At 41.7% G+C, this 20,679-nt stretch overlaps 1 protein-coding gene across 1 annotated transcript in view; it reads left to right on the top strand.

Annotated features, from left to right (window-relative positions):
- Nucleotides 1-20,679, top strand: part of LOC124798209 (venom dipeptidyl peptidase 4-like) — a 301,929-nt gene that overhangs the window by 182,168 nt on the left and 99,082 nt on the right. Inside the window, exons 9-10 of the mRNA XM_047261512.1 lie at nt 7,066-7,201; nt 19,837-20,054. Coding sequence (XP_047117468.1) covers nt 7,066-7,201; nt 19,837-20,054 — 354 coding nt within the window. The remainder of the gene's footprint in view (nt 1-7,065; nt 7,202-19,836; nt 20,055-20,679) is intronic.

Raw genomic sequence — 20,679 nt, 5'->3', positions numbered from 1 at the left:
GTACACCACACCAAATCATTCATACCCAGCCATCCACTATCCAGTGGAATCGATCTTTACACAACCTCTGCCATCACTTATAGCAGTGAATACAGAAGCGGATGAGATATGACGTGGTGGTCGACCATTGCAAACGATGATTTTAACTCACTACTCATCGTAATTGTACTAGTTAGACTGATGGTACCACTTTGGAACTCGTAAGTGATTCCTTCCAACAGGTTCATGTAACGTTTTACTACCAGCCTCCACAGTGCTCAACGTTCCGTGTCTGTCAGCACATGACATGTACCTCGTCTTGGTTTAACTGTGGTTGAACCTTCGCGTTGCCACTTCACATCGCGAAGACTCGACTTGGGTAGCTCTAGAAGGGTTGAAATGTCCTTGATACTCAGGCGACATCCAGTGACTAGTCAACATTCGAATCACTGAACTCTCCTGACTGGGCCATTCTGCTGTTACTGTTTCTCTACCAACAACCAAATACTCATCCTGCAGCTTTCTTTTTATACAGCACGGTCGGCCACGAAATTTAACTGACTCAGTGCGCCAGAAAGTCTTTTAAAATGCACCCCATTCACACAAACGTCAAAGTTTCTCTGGTAAATAGTTTTACGTTGACACTGGCACACTCTTGCGGCACGCACTAGTGTTGTTCTTGTTTTTTTGTGTTTCTGCGATATATTGCGATTTAAGGTAATAAATTTTTTGTATCAAATAAACATCGATGTTTTTGGAACTGTTTCTATGCACCCTCTGCATTAGCTTTCTGTAACATAAAATGTAATGCATACAGCAGAATAGCTCCGCATCTGACTCGAGTGAAGGTAGGGGTGGATGAGAGGTGGCTGTCAATGTCTTGATGAGCAGCAGCTGAGCGAGATAAGATCGTATTATCAGACCTTGCGACATTTACTCGTTTGCTGATTAGAATTATACAACTAAGTTATTTGCCCTGTGAAATTGTAATTTTTGCCAGCCATTGTATCTGTGCACCGCAGGTGGGAATATATGACACCTAATCATGAGCACCCTTGAATCTGAATGTTTGTTTCCTATTGCTTAAAATGGAGAAGTGAAATAAGACAGCAATGGTATAACATTTGAGTGTGAGATTGCGTTACAGTTTCTTTGACTATAGGTAGCTTGAGGGTACACATGCCTTCGACATCTTGTTCCTTGGAAGTGTGGAATAGAAACATGATGCATATATTGCAATACCGGATTTATCCCAGTTTTGTATGATGGAACACTCATGGAAACTGGTGGAAAGGTGTTAAGTAAGCGTTTCACTCAGGATATGAAATTCTGGGGAACTCCCTCCCTCATCACTTGCTGATTCAGTAGGAAAGTTCAGAACTATTTGGAAGTATTCAGAGTCATTCATTGGGTTAGAGAAGCGGAGCTTTCACTCGAGTCAAGATACTGATATCATACCATCACAACTGTCAACATCATTCAACAATTTTCTTGAAATGACATGTCTGCAGCCAAAAAACATTAAGTCCTGCACATAAATATTTCATTTAACAATCTTATATCGTTCACGTTTTGATTACTAACTGTAACTCAAGCATGCTTTTTTCACATTTGCTCTTGCAGTTTCTGGAATCAGCTGGAGAGAGCATACATGCACATCTCAGCACAGACTCCGTGATGTCGCACGCACGAGTCCCCATTCCCACCTCTCCCCTGCACTCCTTGCTGGTGGTGTTAGGATACTATTGTAGATCCAGTAGCTGACATTCACTGTCAGATTATGTCATATACACTATCACTAGGTGTTCGAAGTATGGGGCAATTTGTACAATTTTATTTTATGCTAATTCGTAACATGGTTACATATGGGCCAACTGATTACAGATTCATATAACATGATGAAGTATGGTGCATGTTGTTACAATTTAATAGAACAATAGCGATGTACAGGGTAATTTGTTACAATTTCGCTGTAACATAGAGATATATGGAGCAATTCCTTACAATTTTTCTATAACACTTCGATGTATGGAGGGATATGGTACAATTTTGCCGTACCATATGAGATAAGTTGTTACAATTTTGCTCTAAGATGATGTATTTGTAACAATTTTGCTGTAAATTAGTTATGTATGGTGGAAATTCCTTAAAATTTTGCTGACCATAGTGATGTATAGTAGCACATTCTTACAATTTTGTTCTAATAGGGTGATTATGGCAATTCATTGCAATGTTGCTATAACAGTGATGATGCTTACGGTAATTCGTTACTATTCTGCTGTAAAACGAAGATGAACAAGGCAATTTGTTTCAATGTCATGTACAAATGTTGACATGTTGGAGAATTTGTTACAATTTTATTGTGGCAATATGTTAAAATTTTGCTATAATACTTTAATGTACGCAGCAATTTGTTGTGGTTCTGCTCTAATATATCGATTTATGCAGCAATTTGCCGTAATTTTGCTAGACCATGATGATGTATGGGACAATTTGTTTCAATTCCGTACATAAGAGCGATGTATGGGACACTTTGTTACAGTTTTACTATAACATGGCAATGTATGAGGCAGTTTGTTAAGGTTTCATGTAACTGTGTTGATGTATGATACAATTTGTTATAAATTTGGTGTAAAATGGCGATGCATAGGGCGAAATGTCATGCAGTTTTCATGGTGTGGCAACATTATCAGTAGAAGAAGACAGACATTTTATATTTGCAAGATGAAGATTTTTATCTAAGTGTGGGAGCCACTATAGTGTTTGCCTGACTTTGATATAGGTTTTATCCATACTAAGACGAGTTTTGGGAAATATTACAGACAGTTTAGCTGTGGGAATAACATTGTTTACTTTGGTACTATGATCAAAGTATTCTTGTTGACAACTGCAATTTGATGTGGAAGCTGATCAGTAGCAGTACCATGTCTATTATGTAATATTATACAACAAATTTTTACACATTTTTATGATTAATGCAGATTATTTTTGGGTCCTATAAAGTGCAGTACAATAATCGAACTAAGGTTGTCGACAAGTAGAGGTTAACTCGTAAGTTAGACTGTAGTGCTCTCATGTCAGCCATGTATTTTGACAGAAGCTGGGTGTGCTGTAAACACAACCATTTGCTCATCAGCTGTGCTGTGGGTATGCAGATTAGAATGATGCTGAATCTATCATCCTAGATCACATAAAATGATAGAATACCGCCATGAAGTTAATAGGTTACTTGAAAAATCCACTATTGGATAAATCGCAAAACGTTATTTTTTCAGTTCCTGAAATCATCAGGGGTCCTCGCCTATTGCTTATGGTTGGAGGACCTGGAAATTTCAGTTGAGTAATTTATTTTAATGGTTGCTGATTGATAGAGTTTGATCTGATAAAATAATACATATTCAAACAATGTGTAAAATTTGCTCAGGACACACAAACTTTAATGTCATAAAACAACCTGAGAATGAATTTACGTAATTAAGGTAGAAAACTGATAAGAAAATGAAAGGTTGTCAGCGTCACCACCAGCATGATGCTGGACAGTTATGGTTGAGATGATGCCCAGACACATAAAAAACATGAATTACACTTTAAACTGTGATTGCAGAACTTTGAAATTTCACGAAAAAAGATTTGAATTCGAACAGAGCATGCAACAGATCAACGAATAATGGAAGAATCAGAAAGAAACATCACTACGATCCAATGAGTTAACTTGATAGCAAAACGAACATGAGTCTTACGAGAAAAGTCCATTTTGAAGCAAGTGTTAGATTTCAGAGAATCTTGCATACAAGTGCATGAAATGCATAGATCAAGTTAGGAAGTCTAAGAAACAAAAAGCAGGAAAGAACTCTTCTTCCATCAACATATCGCGATTCCCAAACTTGGGAGAGCGCATTGCAAATGCGGTCTTATTATGATTGCCATTGAGGTGGTTGCTGATAAGTTGGGGTGCGCCGAACTACGTCCGCTGTCAACTATTGCTGGGCTGAGTTGATGTGATGTCGTTTCAAATCGCGGATCTCACCATTCTCCTGACTACTCGCTGCGGTTGTGCGTAAGTGCAGAGTGAAACGTTGAAGACTTAGCAGAGGTCCGAAGTCAAGAAAAACACGTACAAGCACAGAGTCCAGAGTGACATCACCAAGTAGAAGTTCAAATCGGAGTACCCATATGAATCCCAATATGACTATGAATGCCTCTCTCAATTTTTGGTAGCCTTCCTTCAGACCTCGGAAAGGCACCCCAACAGTATTTTCAAGCCAATCCCAGGAAGGGCCTAAGTGCTCTTCCAGTCAGGGATGTAGAAGTTCGTTCCCATACTCCCATTATAAAGTTAAAGATGTATCCCCCAATCAGATACGTGTATAAAGAAATGGGACACGAGTGTCGTGCTGTTCCCACATACAGACTTGTGTGTCGGAAGTTCTGGAAACTTTATTGGGCTTCACACTGTGTTCAAGAAAAAATTTGGAAATTTTCAGTTGCAAGAGGGGCTGTTTATTTTACTTCAGGGAACACGTCTGGAGATCATACACAATAGAATAACGGCACGTCGGCAGCTGAGAACTCCATCCAAAGGTTACTACCAAGCAGAGTTCTTACCCCATCCACCGGCAGTTTCCTGTTCTGCTATAGAGGACACCAGTCTTCCATTCCGCCGCTCATTTTCTGCGGAGGCTGAGCCAGGTGGATAATCCCTGAAGGGCTTGGCTGACTGTCTGTGCAGTCTGCTAGCATAGGAGCTGACTTATGAGTGCTGGTAGCTCGTCCAAAGCGTGTGAAATCTCCTCTTGTTTTCACTCAAACGAAAAGGAGTTCCCCTGGTCAGATGCATTTAATGGTAAATGGTTTTGTTTTTCAGATACCAGACTTTCTTCTCTGGTTGGAACCTAGTCCGTCGTTGTCTTTAGCTATGTTGTGTGTTTACTTTTCGTATTTGGAGCATTACGAAGTTATCATTGCCTGTTACGATAGTGCAGTTCCTGTGTTATTCCGAACTACGATTCAGTGTTCCTCTGTACAATCACGCATCACCAAAAGAACATTGCATCTTAATTCGGAATAAGACAGGCAATGCATTATCGTATTTATCCGCCGACACTGGGCAAGCAACTTTCAATTACAAGGTTCCCCTGTACGGGAGTATACACAGTGGATGTACGAGTATAGGTTGTAGACACGTGGTTGATGGCATACAGAAGTTCGAGTCTGGCCATGAGTTGTGCTTGGATAGCCTAATGGTAAGTGGGGACCACTCGAGAAAAGCGGGAAATTCGGGTTCGAGTCCTGGTCATTGACGTCATTCCACTGCACAGCTGGTGGTTGTTCACATTCGCAACTGCGAATACATTTCATGCATTGCATATTAATTAAACATCTCATCAAAACACGCCATTTTATGACGGTATGTTAAGTCAAAGTGTGTTTAAGTGTTGCAAAATGTAACGTCAGTGGATAAATATGCTATGACAGGTACGTCCCAGATCAAATGTAATAAAAAGGCCTGGTTTTTGTACATATTATATACGATGTGTGTCTTCCTATAGTTTGCACATATTTTGCTGAGGAATTAAACACCGTGGACAATTTTCCATTGATGAACTTTTTTCTAGGCTGACACATCTTGTGAGTGTATCTTGATTTTCTTAAACCTATAATGAAATGCAACTTCGGAACTGGGTTTCTGAGGTGTTTAACTTCCCTAAAGCTAAAGCGATCGTCCTCCAAAGGGTGGGCAATTTTATTTTCACGACAATAGAAGTCGAAAAGTTTTTATTACAAACTGAACATATTTTCATATCAGCCATCCAACGTTGCTCTATCCTAGAGTCAAGGACTACATTTTTGAGACGCTGTAGCACGTTAGAACGCAACCGAAAGCATCACTGATTTGCTTGCAGCTGTTGAAACAGCTATCAATGAAGATAGGCAGTGCGTTGAAACACAAAAACCAAACGTGATTTATGCTGTGAACATTATAAAATGGTAGAAGAAAAGAATTTTTTTAATCTGATTCATTTATGCTATTTCAACACTTGAGCTATCTCAAAAATCGGCTTTAGATATTAAGCAACATCTGTTAGAGGTGTGGAAACACATCATTGGCACCATCAATGCAAAACTACGAAGATGTTCGCTTAAATATTTGAGTTGTGCAGTAACACTGTGAGCATCCGAAAGACTGTTTTCGAAAGCAAGGTATGCTCGCTCTCAACAACGCAAAAGACTGAAGAGGAAACTTCTCTAAAAATGATAATATTACAGTCTGTAGATAAACATTTGTCGGACATGCAATGTTAATTATTGGTGTATTTATTAGTATGTGTGTCATTAGATGTATCTGCAGGTTGATTTTTACGTCGTTCTATAAATTCCTCATTATTCATCGATGTTATCGGGTCGATTATTATCGACTACCGATCTGAAGCAAAATGACGCAGGGTGGACGTACGAAGGAGGATTTAAGAAGCAGACTATCACACGCAAAGACGGCATTCCGTGTAAAAATGGGCGTACTAGTACCGAACGTAGGACTTAACTTGTGGAAGAAATTTTTGAGAGTGTGCATTTGAAGCACAGCATTATACGGAAGTGAATTGTGGACACTGGGAAACCGGAACAGTAGAGAATCGGCGCGTCTGAGGTGTGATGTAGAGAGATGTTAAAAATTATGTGTAAGGCTTAAGACTTACTACAAGTCTATAATAACATGCCCCAAATAATGCAACTGTGTGTGATCCTGACAACTCTTACTTACTAAGACAGTAGTTTGTTAGTAAGAAACCTCATGTCTCACAACAACAAAAACAGTAGAAAATGCCGTAAACTGCTATTGGCAGTCACAAGTGTGCATTCTTTAATGTGATTCTAGAACTGGTCACGAGATTTAAACAACAACCAGGAAACAACGTTTGTTCCTTGATATACTATTCTCCAGGTGCAGGACTTTTCTGTACTTGATTTTCGGAGTAAAGTTGGCTTGAAGTTACTTTGTCCTTTTCGTATCTAGAGCGTTGCCTTTCAAGTGATTTTGTTACACCTTGGCTGCACGACGTGGTAAATCTGATTACTGTTTTGTTACAGGGACTACTATGTTCAAGAGTCTGCTTGGATGGATGAAAACACTTTAATGGTTTGGTTTTCCAATCGCCTTGAAAACATAACGCAGTTCGTCACCTACAACACCCGCAGCAAGTCGGCACAGATTACTGGGAAAAAGGTAATGTGTTGTGTTCTCACATGTTGATTTAAAATGTCAGTCCACAAATACCAGAGTAAGCTTTATCGCTGTCTTCTTCAAAGCAGACTAACTCAAGAATGATATCTCGTCCCACCACCCTATTAGCCTCACCTCATTGCTTAGCTGGGTCATTGAATCCATCCGGTCCCAACGCATCCTTCTGGTTAACCAATGTGGCTTTCGGTCCACCTCTCTGAGGACCAATTCCTGTAGTTCACTCATTCCTATCCCACCAGCTTAAAAATCCGCAGTTTTTGTGTTGTTTCACCTCCATCAATCATATGACTGTGTGTCGTATTCTAGCCTCCTCTCCAAGCGCCAGATTTGTTCATTTCCAGTTTATGTACACTTCACTGAATACTTCTTACTGCATCATTTATCACTATTGACGAAACCTGTTTCTATATCCCTGATCCTACTGCAGGCCAGCTTTAGGACATTGTCCTCTCTGCTCTCCTTTATATCCTCTATCCTGCCATTGTCACTAAACCACCTCCATTAGAATGCTGAAGACCCTCTTTTGCGAGCGCTCTAGACGACACTCAAAAAGTTTCAACGATCCTTCCAACTCCACCTTAACTATTTTGTCTCCTGGTATCCAACAGATTTTCAGGCTAAACTCTTCCAGAACGCATGCAATAATTATAGGAAGAACCACCCCAACTTCCATCCCTTGTTGCGCTACATATCGCCCCAGTAGAGCGATGCGTAGCCCTACGTCTACCTAGTCGACGAATGATGGCCGTGATCGTTAAACCATGTAATAGTTTAATGTTTAGGAGTTGGAGGCTGTTGGTGTGTTTTTGCTATCCGTTTTGCATGTGATGGCTATATGGATGGACACTACGTGACTTCAAGGGGGGAGAGGGGGGCGATCGATGCATTACCACGAACTCCAGTACGGTCTTACTCCTTGAGTCATTATCTTGGGTTTGGAGTAGCACGGTGTGCCACTGAGTAAAAACACGCACCATGACAATGTGGCCCAACGTCAAGGCAGAACAGAAGAACTCGAATGAAATGTCAAAAATGTCATTCATCTGTCTAATGTCAGAGTTTCACGTATCATATCGTTGCGAGTGAACAGCAAATGTTCCCTGTTCTCCAGCTCTGCAGTGTTTGAAATTTAAGGACTTTTGTACATTATGATACAATGCAGGCTATAAAGCTAGTGACGGAAGAAGTAGTTCATATTCCTTTATACAGGGTGTTACAAAAAGGTACGGCCAAACTTTCAGGAAACATTCCTCACACACAAATAAAGAAAAGATGTTACGTGGACATGTGTCCGGAAACGCTTAATTTCCATGTTAGAGTTCATTTTAGTTTCTTCCACCTACGCTCAATGGAGAACGTTATCATGATTTCATACGGGATACTCTACCTGTGCTGCTAGAACACGTGCCTTTACAAGTACGACACAACATGTGGTTCATGCACGATGGAGCTCCTGCACATTTCAGTCGAAGTGTTCGTACGCTTCTCAACAACAGATTCGGTGACCGATGGATTGGTAGAGGCGGACCAATTCCGTGGCCTCCACGCTCTCCTGACCTCAACCCTCTTGACTTTCATTTATGGGGGCATTTGAAAGCTCTTGTCTACGCAACCCCGGTACCAAATGTAGAGACTCTTCGTGCTCGTATTGTGGACGGCTGTGATACAATACGCCATTCTCCAGGGTTGCATCAGCGCATCAGGGATTCGATGCGACGGAGGATGGATGCATGTATCCTCGCTAACGGAGGACATTTTGAACATTTCCTGTAACAAAGTGTTTGACGTCACGCTGGTACGTCCTGTTGCTGTGTGTTTCCATTCCATGATTAATGTGATTCGAAGAGAAATAATAAAATGAGCTCTAACATGGAAAGTAAGCGTTTCCGAACACATGTCCACATAACATATTTTCTTTCTTTGTGTGTGTGGAATATTTCCTGAAAGTTTGGCCGTACTTTTTTGTAACACCCTGTACACAACTGAATGTTTGTCGGAGGTTTGTTAATTCCACCACAGACAAAAAAAAAAACAAACTACATGGACAACGAAGTCCACCAGTTCTCCATCAGAGCCATCTGAAGAGAATTTGATTACAGCTATAGACGATAAGAGCAGCGGTTAAGCTAGAAAAAAAAATGTCACAAAAGTGTACAAATCAATATTTACCTTTCTCCAAAATATGATAAGTTTGTGCAACATTCTGCTAGTGCAAAAATTTTGTAATTTATGCTGTTAATTTGAGTGTTAAAAGTGAAATATGTCTGTATTGAATTGAAGCTAACAGTAGTCTGCTAACTGAAAATTTATTATCTTTTTAACTTATACACTGAAGAGCCAAAGAAACTGGTACACCTGCCTAATACCGTGTAGGGCCCCCGCGAGCACGCAGAAGTGCCGTAAGAAGACATGGCATGGACTCCACTAATGTCAAACGTAGTGCTGGAGGGAACTGACACCATGAATCCTGCAGGGCTGTCTCTAAATCCGTAAAAGTACGAGGGGTTGGAGATCTCTTCTGAACAACACGTTGCAAGGCATCCCAGATATACTCAATAATGTTAATGTCTGGGGAGTTTGGTGGGCAGCGGAAGTGATTAAGCTCAGAAGAGCGTTCCTGGAGCCACTCTGTCTCAATTTCCTTCTGGAATTGCCCAAGTCCGTCAGAATGCGCAATGGACATGAATGAATGCATGTGATCAGACAGGATGCTGACGTCACCTGTCAGGGTCGTATCTTGATGTATCAGGAGTCCTATATCACTCCAGCTGCACACACCCTACACCGTTACAGAGCTTCCACCAGCTTGAACAGCCCCTACTGACATGCAGGGGCCATGGATGCAAGAGGTTGTCCCCATGCCCGTACACGTTCATCCGCTCGATACAATTTGAAACGAGGCTCGTTCGACCAGGTAACTTGTTCTCAGTCATCACAGTCCAATGTCAGAGTCGACGGGCCCAGGCGAGGCGTAAAGCTTTGTGGCGTGCAGTCATCAAGGGCACACGTGTGGGCCTTGGGCTCCGAAAGCCTACATCAATGATGTTTCGTTGAATGGTTCGCACGCTGACATTTGTTGACGGCCCAGCACTGAATTCTACAGCAATTTGCGGAGGGGTTGCACTTCCGTCAGTTGAACGATTCTCTTCAGTCGTTCTTGGTCCCGTTCTTGCAGGATCTTTTTCCGGCCGCAAGTATGTCGGAGACGTGATGTTTTACCGGATTCTTCACAGTCACGGTACACTCGTGAAATGGTCGCACGGGAAAATCCCCATTTCATCGCTTCCAAAAAATGGCTGTAAGCACTATGGGACTTAATATCTGAAGTCATCAGTCCCCTAGACTTAGAACTACTTAAACCTAACTAACCCAAGGATATGACACACATTCACGCCCGACGCAGGATTCGAACCTTCGACCGCAGCAGCAGCGCGGTTCCGGACTGAAGTGCCTAGAACTGCTCGGCCACAGTCATCGCTATCTCGGAGATGCTGTGTCCCATCGCTCTTGCGCCGACTATAACACCACGTCCAAACTCACTTAAATCTTGATAATCTGCCATTGTGGCAGCAGTAACCGATGAAACAAGTGCGTCAGACAATTGCTGTCTTATGTAGGCGTTGCCAATCGCAGGGCCGTATTCTGCCTGCTTGCATATCTCTGTATTTGAATATGCATGCCTATGCCAGTTTCTTTGGCGCTTCAGTGTAGATCCACAGATTCCATATCATATTTGCAATGCAGTAAACTGATAGAACTAATTTGCGATTTTGCGTTACATTATACCATGTCACCTTAAAACAAGTCGGCTTTTATGCATTCTGCACACACTGAATGCCGTTTCAGAATCAAAATCATTGCGAGATAGTAAATTTCCGATGATTAATACTGAAGGGCTAACTCATTCCTTAGAAAGATAATATCTGATTACTGTTTTTATATTGTTCATGCAACCAAACCATCGCCTGAAGCCAAAAGTGTGCAGGAAAGTACTAGCGGGGTATTCTGTAATTAAATCCATAAGAAGGAATTGTTCACTCATCTCATTAACATGAATGAACTCTATCAGCTGTTTGAAATCCATTGAATTGCACATGTACTGTTCAACACCTTCTTAAACAATGCCCATTCCAGTAACAAATCATTTAAATTCACAGATATGGCAGAATTAATTTGTGCACGTATTTCTTTGGTTTGCTTATTGCCATTCTCGACATCACTTCTGTAGGTTTTAGGCGACAGTATATGAAGTAATCCTAGCTTCTCTAAATATCCTAGCCTTCATTTAAATTTAGAAGCAAGTTGTCCAAGAATCTGCGAATTGTGTACTTAATAACATTTCTACGTGGCACGGAATCTTGTATTATGTTTCCACCAAATTCTAACTCACCTTCTGGAAATTCTGGAGGTACTTTATCAAGAAAAGAGCTGTAATTTGGACCAGATTTCATTTTAAGGTCCTCGAGCCCTCGTATGCACAAGTTCACGCATATTTTCATGCACTTGGGATCTAAATTCGACTTTTGAAAAATCAGACACAATTTCTTAGCAAGGAAGATGACGTCTGTCATAAAATACAATGTTGACAAAAGTTTTAGACACTTCACATTTTTAGTAAGTCCCTTCGTACTGGTATTTTATCTTTTTCCAGCACAGACACCAAAGAATTCTAAGTTACATGTTATGAATTCACTGCCTCTCCCATTGAGAGACAGTGACTGGCAAATATTGTAACAAATTTTTTCCGTGGCTCGTTATGTATTTCTTGGCTATCTTTTAATGCTTGTAATTCTTTGGTGACTACACAAAGTAGCTATAAATTCTGTTTAAAATATCTTGAAACTGTACAAGCTACGAACGCTATACAGCTAGCAGATGAGCCACACAATTCACACATCTTTTTTTTTTTTTTTTTTTTTTTTTTTTTTTGAGTTGCCACCCCAGATCAAACTCCTGTGATAGCAGATGCGCACCATCAGTAACAGCTGAGCGGCATTTGCTCTTATCATTGCCATGCCTATCCAAAATAACTTCAACACCTCTCGCAGTACATCCTGTTAGCAGAGTTAGCAGACACAGTTATAGGTTGTGCGTTTACATTTTTCGCTCCTGCACTATTTTTACATCTACGACGCGATTCTTATTTACGTTTAAAAACCCCCGATTCGACGTAGATGACGTACAGACAAGTAATTTAATATAAGACATGGGGCCGCAAATGTCGGGAAATACCCCAAGAGTGAACGACAAAGTGTAAGTCTTATTTCAGTCGGCGCCACATTGGGCGTCTTGCGGTCGGTGATGAGGATGAAATGATGCCGGCCGCTGTAGCCGAGCGGTTCTAGGCGCTTCAGTCTGAAACCGCGCTGCTGCTGCGGTCGCAGGTTCGAATCCTGCCTCGGACATGGGTGTGTGTGGTGGCCTTAGGTTAGTTAGGTTTAAGTAGTTCCAAGTTCTGGGGGACTGATGACCTCCGATGTTAAGTCCCATAGTGCTCAGAGCCATTTGAACCAATTTGAAAGTGAGGTTGGGTTTAGTTTTTAAGTCTGAACTTCACTTTACCAACAATGACGGGTTTAAATGCCTGAGTAAAATAAATAAAGTAGCGTAAGGGTAGATTTGATGTAAAATGTACGTGACCTGACTCCTACAGTAAGACGAGGTACGTGGGTCGACACCACTAGAACGGAGCTTTGTTAATTACGTGCCATTATCCTCAGAGCATTCATTTTCTTGTTGAATTTTTTAGAGTGACATCTACAAGGACCCAAGTTCATCATCACATTCCTACATAGTTCGCTTTTTGCTTAACGATCCTTCCTCTTTCACTCTTCTGTCTGCTTTAAATTATGCTTCATTCTGGTATCCCAGTATATTGTGCTGAAATTATGTAATAGAAGTATTGTGTCTTCCTTACATGTTTTCTCGCCACTTTGAATACAAATTATACGCCAAAAACCCACAAGAACTCATTTGTTGTTTTACAGACTAAAATCTTGAATGCAATTCGTTCGCCATTAAGTTAGTAGTGAGAAGTTGAGATAGCTTTATGATTAGGTGATAAACCTATGTCATATATCACACTTAGGCTTCTCGTAAATATAATTTGCGTTACAATCCCTGTCATTAATTAATGTCACATATTTCATTCATGACAATTTCTGGAGATCGTTTAATTATATGGTGTATAGCTGGAAGCATCAAATATATTAAGAAGAATTTCGGTATTAATTGCAAAGTGTACCTACGTATAAAATGGTCTTTACATAAACGATGTATTCTTTAAGATTTATGTTACATTGTTATGATGTTCACGTAAGGGTAAAAAGGTAGTGCAGTACTATCCATTAATTTAACAGGCAGATCCCTTTGTTGAACACGTAATCGTCATCGATCGGAAACAGCAGGATGCTGAGGCCACTTTTTCAGGCATGGGGGGGGGGGGGGGGGGAGGGTGGTGCTGATCGTCACCATTCTGTAGGACTGATGACCACCACCTGAGCGGCCGAGGGTGGGGTGTGAGAAGGCATCTGCCTTCGGGGCTGACGTCTTGCCTCCTTCTTCCGGCTCAACGTTACCGATCTTTTAGTTCCTTTCTTATTTTGCTCAGTGGATACCATCTCTTCCCTCCCTCTCTCCATATTCAATATTAATCATGACGAGCAACCTTTCTCTTTTCAGTCTGCTTGATTTCCAGGAGGAGTTTCTTTCTTTAGGAGAAATTCACCAGGATTACAACTTCATAAAGATTCATGTTTACGTAGAGCAATGGAATTGTTGTATTACAATGATAAATAAACACACATATATCCTTAGAGAATAATTAGTTGTATATCACAAGAATAACTTCATATGTTTCATAAATTTTACCGTAATTATAATGAGATGTTACCAGCGTCACATTGAGGAGCAGCAGAGAGGAAGAGTGAAAAGTATTTAATTTAGATTATGTTTGATGAGGTACTAAAATCTACGTTAAAATCAAGAGGTATGATGAACATTGATAGCAACAAAAGTTTGAAACAATTTTGAATCACCTAACATTAGTTTCTAATAAAAGACTGAATTTCAGAATACACTAACAAAGATGAAATGTGCATAAATTTGGTCAGTATTTAAAATGAAGTGTGAGGGAGCATTTCGAAACCAATGAGAAAGAAAAGCACACAGTGGATTCACGATAAGGTAGGAATTAGTTCCTCTCAAAATAAATGAGTAGAGTGGAGAGTAAAGAGGTGTAGATTGATAAGCAGACCGTTGTGCCCTTATATACGAAGAATGAAATAAAGATGGCAGGTACAACAATGAAGGACGAAATACATCTCTAGAGAGAAAATAAAAAATGCAAATATAGGGACATCACTGTTGCGATAAATGTTATATGATGTGTGAGAATTCTTTCTGAGGAAAGGTGTGCAATGTAAATATAGTTTTGTACAAAATAGGTTACTAAAGATTGAGAGGCTTACTCGTAAGATGTGAATTAGAGGAACTTGCCTGAATTTTAATTGTCTGTCAAATATACTGAGTTAAGAAATTATCAATAATGAGAGAAGTGTCTGAATTATATATACTTATCATAATTGAGGTTTAGGCTGTAGCAGGACTGTAGTACACAAAACTAAAAGTTAATAGATGCTCAAAATGTAACTCTACCTCCTTTGCTGTAGTGGCCTAAGGAGATTACGCCATTATGAAATAATATCGGTTGCTTACATATAGAATTGAAAAGGAGACTGAACAAAAATGTTGTTGTAATGGATGAAAATCAGTGTTACAGATAAGAATTGGTATAAAGAGATACATACAAATGAAAGAAAAGTGCCTAAAAGAAACAAATATTATATAACGTAACTTTGTCTAGTTATCTCATCTATGAATCGGAAAAAATACTAAACATTTTATATCGTAGAACACAACCCGAAGCGTCCCGGCCACCATGTGGCGAGAGAGATACGAATTAATAAGCAATTAATCGGATGACAGATTCACCACACTTTCGAAATGAACAACTGATCGATGATCCCAGATTTCCCTACAAATTCTATTTCGAGTTCCTTGAAAATTCAGTCACGATTTAAAACATTAACAAAATTTCTGAGAGAAATGAGAGTTTGTGATAATGATTTCTAACATATAGAGGAACCAAAATTTCTAAACATATTTCAACTGCTATCATTTTGAGAGTAGTTAGTAATTTACTCTAAACGACGGCAGCCGTTGAAACCTAAAAGGATGGTCACTCTTCTCCGTCGTTGAAGCGTAGGCGTGCGGTGAGAACTGCCTTTCTGGTGGTTGGAACTGATCCACAGTAGTAAACATCTGTCGGCAAAAAGACATGGTCATCTCCTATGCCCCAGCAGGTAGGCTTTGCCCGTTGCCTCACCACGTGGTTGGCAGCTGTTCCACAGACTGGCCGCCGCCATGTCCTTCCCGTTCAGTTTGAGATTCAATATGGACCAGCAGCTGTCGTTGCATACACGTCTTTCTGTAGGCATTTACCGCCTTGCAGTTGGTAGTTGTTCAGCTGTTTACCACCGCGAACAAAACACAGGAATGTCACTGTGATTCCAATACATGTGATCTCTGTCATCTATCGTTATGCGACAACAGTGAAGTCTGCCCCTGGGCTAAATATTGTGTTTTGATTAATTCTAATTTTAGCATATATTTTTGTTTCTCCTTAGTTCATTCTTATTAGAGGAGTGATGTCCCCAATAAGCTTCACAAGTATCCAACAAATCCGGGTCCACCTGCAGGTAGGAACGCCTTACACGGTCGAATACTGGATGGGTAATCAATTTAAAATACCCGTGGCCTGTTAACAATTGATGATGATGATGATGAGTCCCATACTTCTTTACAGAGCGTAGGGGAGCGACGCGGGAGACCCGCGCCGCCTTACTAGGCAAGGTCCTAGTGGAGGTGGTTTGCCATTGCCTTCCTCCGACCGTAATGGGGATGAATGATGATGATGAAGACGACACAACAACACCCAGTCATCTCGGGGCAGGAAAAATCCCGTGACCCCGCCGGGAATCGAACCCGAGACCCCGTGCTCGGGAAACGAGAACGCTACCGCGAGCCCACGAGCGGCGGACCTGTTAACAATTACGGCGCCCTTAAAATTGATTGTAATACACTACTGGCCATTAAAATTGCTACACCACTAGGATGACGTGCTACAGACGCGAAATTTAACTGACTGGAAGAAGATGCTGAGATATGCAAATGATTAGCTTTTCAGAGCATTCACACAAAGTTAGCGCCGGTGGCGACATCTACAACGTGCTGACATGAGGACAGTTTTCAACCGATTTCTCATACACAAACAGCAGTTGACCGGCGTTGCGTGATGAAACGTTGTGGTGATGCCTCGTGTATGGAGGAGAAATGCGTACCATCACGTTTACGACTTTGATAAAGGTCGGATTGTAGCCTATGGCGACTGCGGTTTATTGTATCGCGACATTGCTGCTCGCGTTGGTCGAGATCCAGTGATTGTTAGCAGAATATGGAATCGATGGGTTCAGGAGGGTAATACGAAACACTGTGCTGGATCCCAAAGACCTCGTATCACTAGCAGTCGAGATGACAGGCATCTTATCCGTATGGCTGTAACGGATCGTGCAGCCACGTCTCGATCCCTGAATCAACAGATGGGGACGTTTTAAAGACAACAACCATCTGTACGAACAGATCGACGACGTTTGCAGCAGCATGGACTATCAGCTTGGAGACCATGGCTGAGGTTATCCGTGACGCTGCATCACAGACAGGAGCGCCTGCAATGGTGTACTCAACGACGAACCTGGGTGCACGAATGGTAAAACGTCATTTTTTTTCGGACGAATCCAGGTTCTGTTTACAGCATCATGATGGTCGCATCCGTGTTTGGCGACATCGCGGTGAACGCACATTGGAAGCGTGTATTCGTCATCGCCATAGTGGCGTATCACCCGGCGTGACGGTATGGGTTGCCATTGGTTACACGTCTCGGTCACCTCTTGTTCGCATTGACGGCACTTTGAACAGTGGACGTTACATTTCAGATGTGTTACGACCCGTGGCTCTACCCTTCATTGGATCCCTGCGAAACCCTACATTTCAGCAGGGTAATGCGCGACCGCGTGTTACAGGTCCTGTACGGGCCTTTCTGGATACAGAAAATGTTCGATTGCTGCCCTGGCCAGCACATTGTCCAGATCTCTCACCAATTGAAAACGTCTGGTCAATGGTGGCCGAGCAACTGGCTCGTCACAATACGTCAGTCACTGCTCTTGACGAACTGTGGTATCGTGTTGAAGCTGCATGTGTAGCTGTACCTGTACACGTCGTCCAAGCTCTGTTTGACTCAATGCCCAGGCGTATCAAGGCCGTAATTACGGACAGAGGTGTTTATTCTGAGTACTGATTTCTCAGGATCTATGCACCCAAATTGCATGAAAATGTAATCACATGTCAGTTCCAGTATAATATATTTGTTCAATGAATACCCGTTTATCATCTGCATTTCTTCTTGGTATAGCAATTTTAATGACCAGTAGTGTAGCTGTGGTAGGCAGTGGGAAGAGGCAGCCACAACGTTGTAATTACAACCTACACATTATTTACAACTGTAAACATCGGTATAAAATTGTACAGTATGTCACAGGACATACACTGTCGGAAAAAAATCGCAACACCAGGGAGGGGTTGTGGAACAGAAACGACAGTTGGTAGGCGTGTCCCAAGATCTGAAATGGGACGTCTATCCAATTTTCGCTCTAGATGCATCACAGCGGCACAAATAGCGCCACTATGAAAATGAAAATCTGGTTTGCTTTAAATACACGCTGTAGAGGTCGTGAGCATTAGTTACCTTTGAGATTGGGTGTGATGAGTTGATATTAGTCAAGAATACTTTTGAAGCGACAAAGACGCCATGATCAACATCTCACGGAGTTTTAACGAGGTCGTATAATAGGGCTACGAGAAACTGGATGGTCTAGAGCAGTGGTTCCCAACAGGTGGTCCGCGGACCCCCAAGGGGTCCGCGAGCTATGGCAGAGGGGTCCGCAAGATGCCATTAGAATAAAAAATATATTAAATATATTTCGTATGATAACCGATTTTTTGTTTTGGCTGCTTAACAATAACAATGATGGCTAAATTGAAAAAGTTTTAAGCTCAATATTTTTTCAATAATGAATATGACAATGTTTTTTCCAAGTACCAAAAATTGAAAGCGTATAAAAGGACTCTTAATTTGGCTTTTTAGGTACTTGGTACTGTGATATGACAAGGTAGCAATCATGTTCGATGAGGGGGTCCTCGAGAAAATTTTGTTGGGAACTCCTGTTCTAAAACATGGATGCTGCCAGCACTGTTCATGAGAGTGTACGATCGCAAAGAGACCAGGCTCCGGACGACTACGTGGCACCACCAATAGCGAAACCTTCGTTTAGGCGTATGGCGCTGGAGCATCGAACTGCATCTGCAGCAGAATTTGAACAGCAGTTGCCACCACGGTGACACAACTAACGGTTACAAATCGGTTACTTGAAGGAGAGCTCCGAGCCAGACGCCCTGTAGCGTGCATTCCACTAACCGCAAACCACCGCCATTTGCTACTTCGGTAGTGCCAACCGTGAGCTCATTGGAGGGCAGGGTGGAGATCTGTTGTGTTTTCTGACCAAAGCTGGTTCTGCTTCGGTGTCCGTAATGGCCTTTTGTTGGGTGGAGGAATGCCAGTTGAGGGCTTTCAACCAACCTGTCCGCGTGCTAGACACACTGGACCTACAGTTAGAGTTATGGTCTCAGGTGCGATTTCGTATGACAGCAGGACCACTCTCGTCGTCATTCCACGCACCCTGAATGCATATCTGTACGTCAGCCTCGTGATTCAACCTGTTGTGCTGCCATTCAGGAATAGTATTTCTGGGTATGTTTTCCAACAGGATAACGCTCGGCCACATACCGCTGTTGTAGCCCAACATGCTCTACAGAGTGTGGACATGTTGCCTTGGCTTGTTAGATCACCACATCTGTCTCCAATCGAACAGCTATGGGACTTCATCGGACGGAAACTCCAGCGTACTGTACAAGCAGCGTTAACTGTTCCTATATTGATCAACAAACTGCAACAGGCATGGAACTCTATCCCACAAACTGACATCCGCCACCTGTATAACACAGTGCATTCTCGCGGTTATACAGGTTATTAATGTACCAGAATTTCACATATACAATGTTAATCACTTAAATATTCCTAGACAAATGTCTGGAAAATGAACGAATGATTGTATGTACAGATCAATGCGTACATGTCAGGGAAAAAGATCACCGTTTCAGTAGACATATACTGTTATTCCTATGCCCTTATGCCCTAAGGCATCATTACTTGGACACTAAGCGATGTGAATTCCTATACATAGCACGGGGACTGACGCTTTTGACCAGGTTTAACGAATTTGTTTAATCGGTTTCTGTTTGGTAATGTTACTTGGAATGTATCCATCTCAGATGTGTATAACCAGTCCCAGCTTTCACCTATAGCCTCCTCCTCCACGCGGACACTGATTCTGGTCTTAGTTAGTTCTATATTATGATTATGATGATGTATTGTCATGTCCCAGGGCCTGAAATTGGAGCAGAAAGGCGGTTGGTTGGACCAGCAGACGGTGCTCTTCAGATACGGAAGCCCTTCGTCTTTTCTGACCGTAGCATGGCAGCCGCAGGGAGATGCGGGCAGCTTCCCTCACGTCGTCAAAGTGACTGGGAACTCCATAAAGGCCATCACTTCTGGAGAACTGACAGTGACCGACTTGTACGCCTGGGATGGGAATGGTACAGTGTAAGTACACCGCTGAGCGCAAGTAATTATCTTGACAGCAGCAACAGGTTTAGACGATACCCATATTGTGTCAGGGGACCAGGCGAAACTTTAATTTCCATTCCAAGTTTCTTCATCTTTCCCATACAGTTTACAATGAACAATACCCTGGAGAGGCTAAAAGACCTGTCTTGCTCCTTTACAACTACTGATTCCCCGTGAGGCTCTTCGACTCCTGTAATTGCAGTCTGGTTTCTATACAAGTTGTACATGACTTTTCGCTTGCTGTAGCTAATCCGCGCTTCCTTAAGAATGTCAAATACTGTATTTCAATCGGCATGTTAGAAAGCTTTCTCTCACTCTACAAATAGCATATTCGTGCATTTGCCTTTCTTCGACCTGTCTTCTAAGGTAAGTAGAGGATCGGTATTGCCTCTAGTGTTCCTACGTTACCCCGAGACACAAAATTTTCGTTTGGGCTTCTAGCACCTCCTCCCATTCTTCTGCAAGTAAATCGTGTCAGCATGACAATGGTTCGATAATATTCACACGTGTGAGCACCTCCTTTGTTTGGAATTATAACTGTTTTTTCCTTCTTCAGGTCTGATGATATTTCAGGAATCTCAAATATCTTGCATACCAGATA

This window comes from Schistocerca piceifrons, chromosome 5 (genome assembly GCF_021461385.2).
Source record: "Schistocerca piceifrons isolate TAMUIC-IGC-003096 chromosome 5, iqSchPice1.1, whole genome shotgun sequence".
NCBI lineage: Eukaryota > Metazoa > Arthropoda > Insecta > Orthoptera > Acrididae > Schistocerca > Schistocerca piceifrons.
The sequence above is the reverse complement of the archived record's forward strand: the minus strand, read 5'-3'. Positions and strand labels throughout refer to the sequence as shown.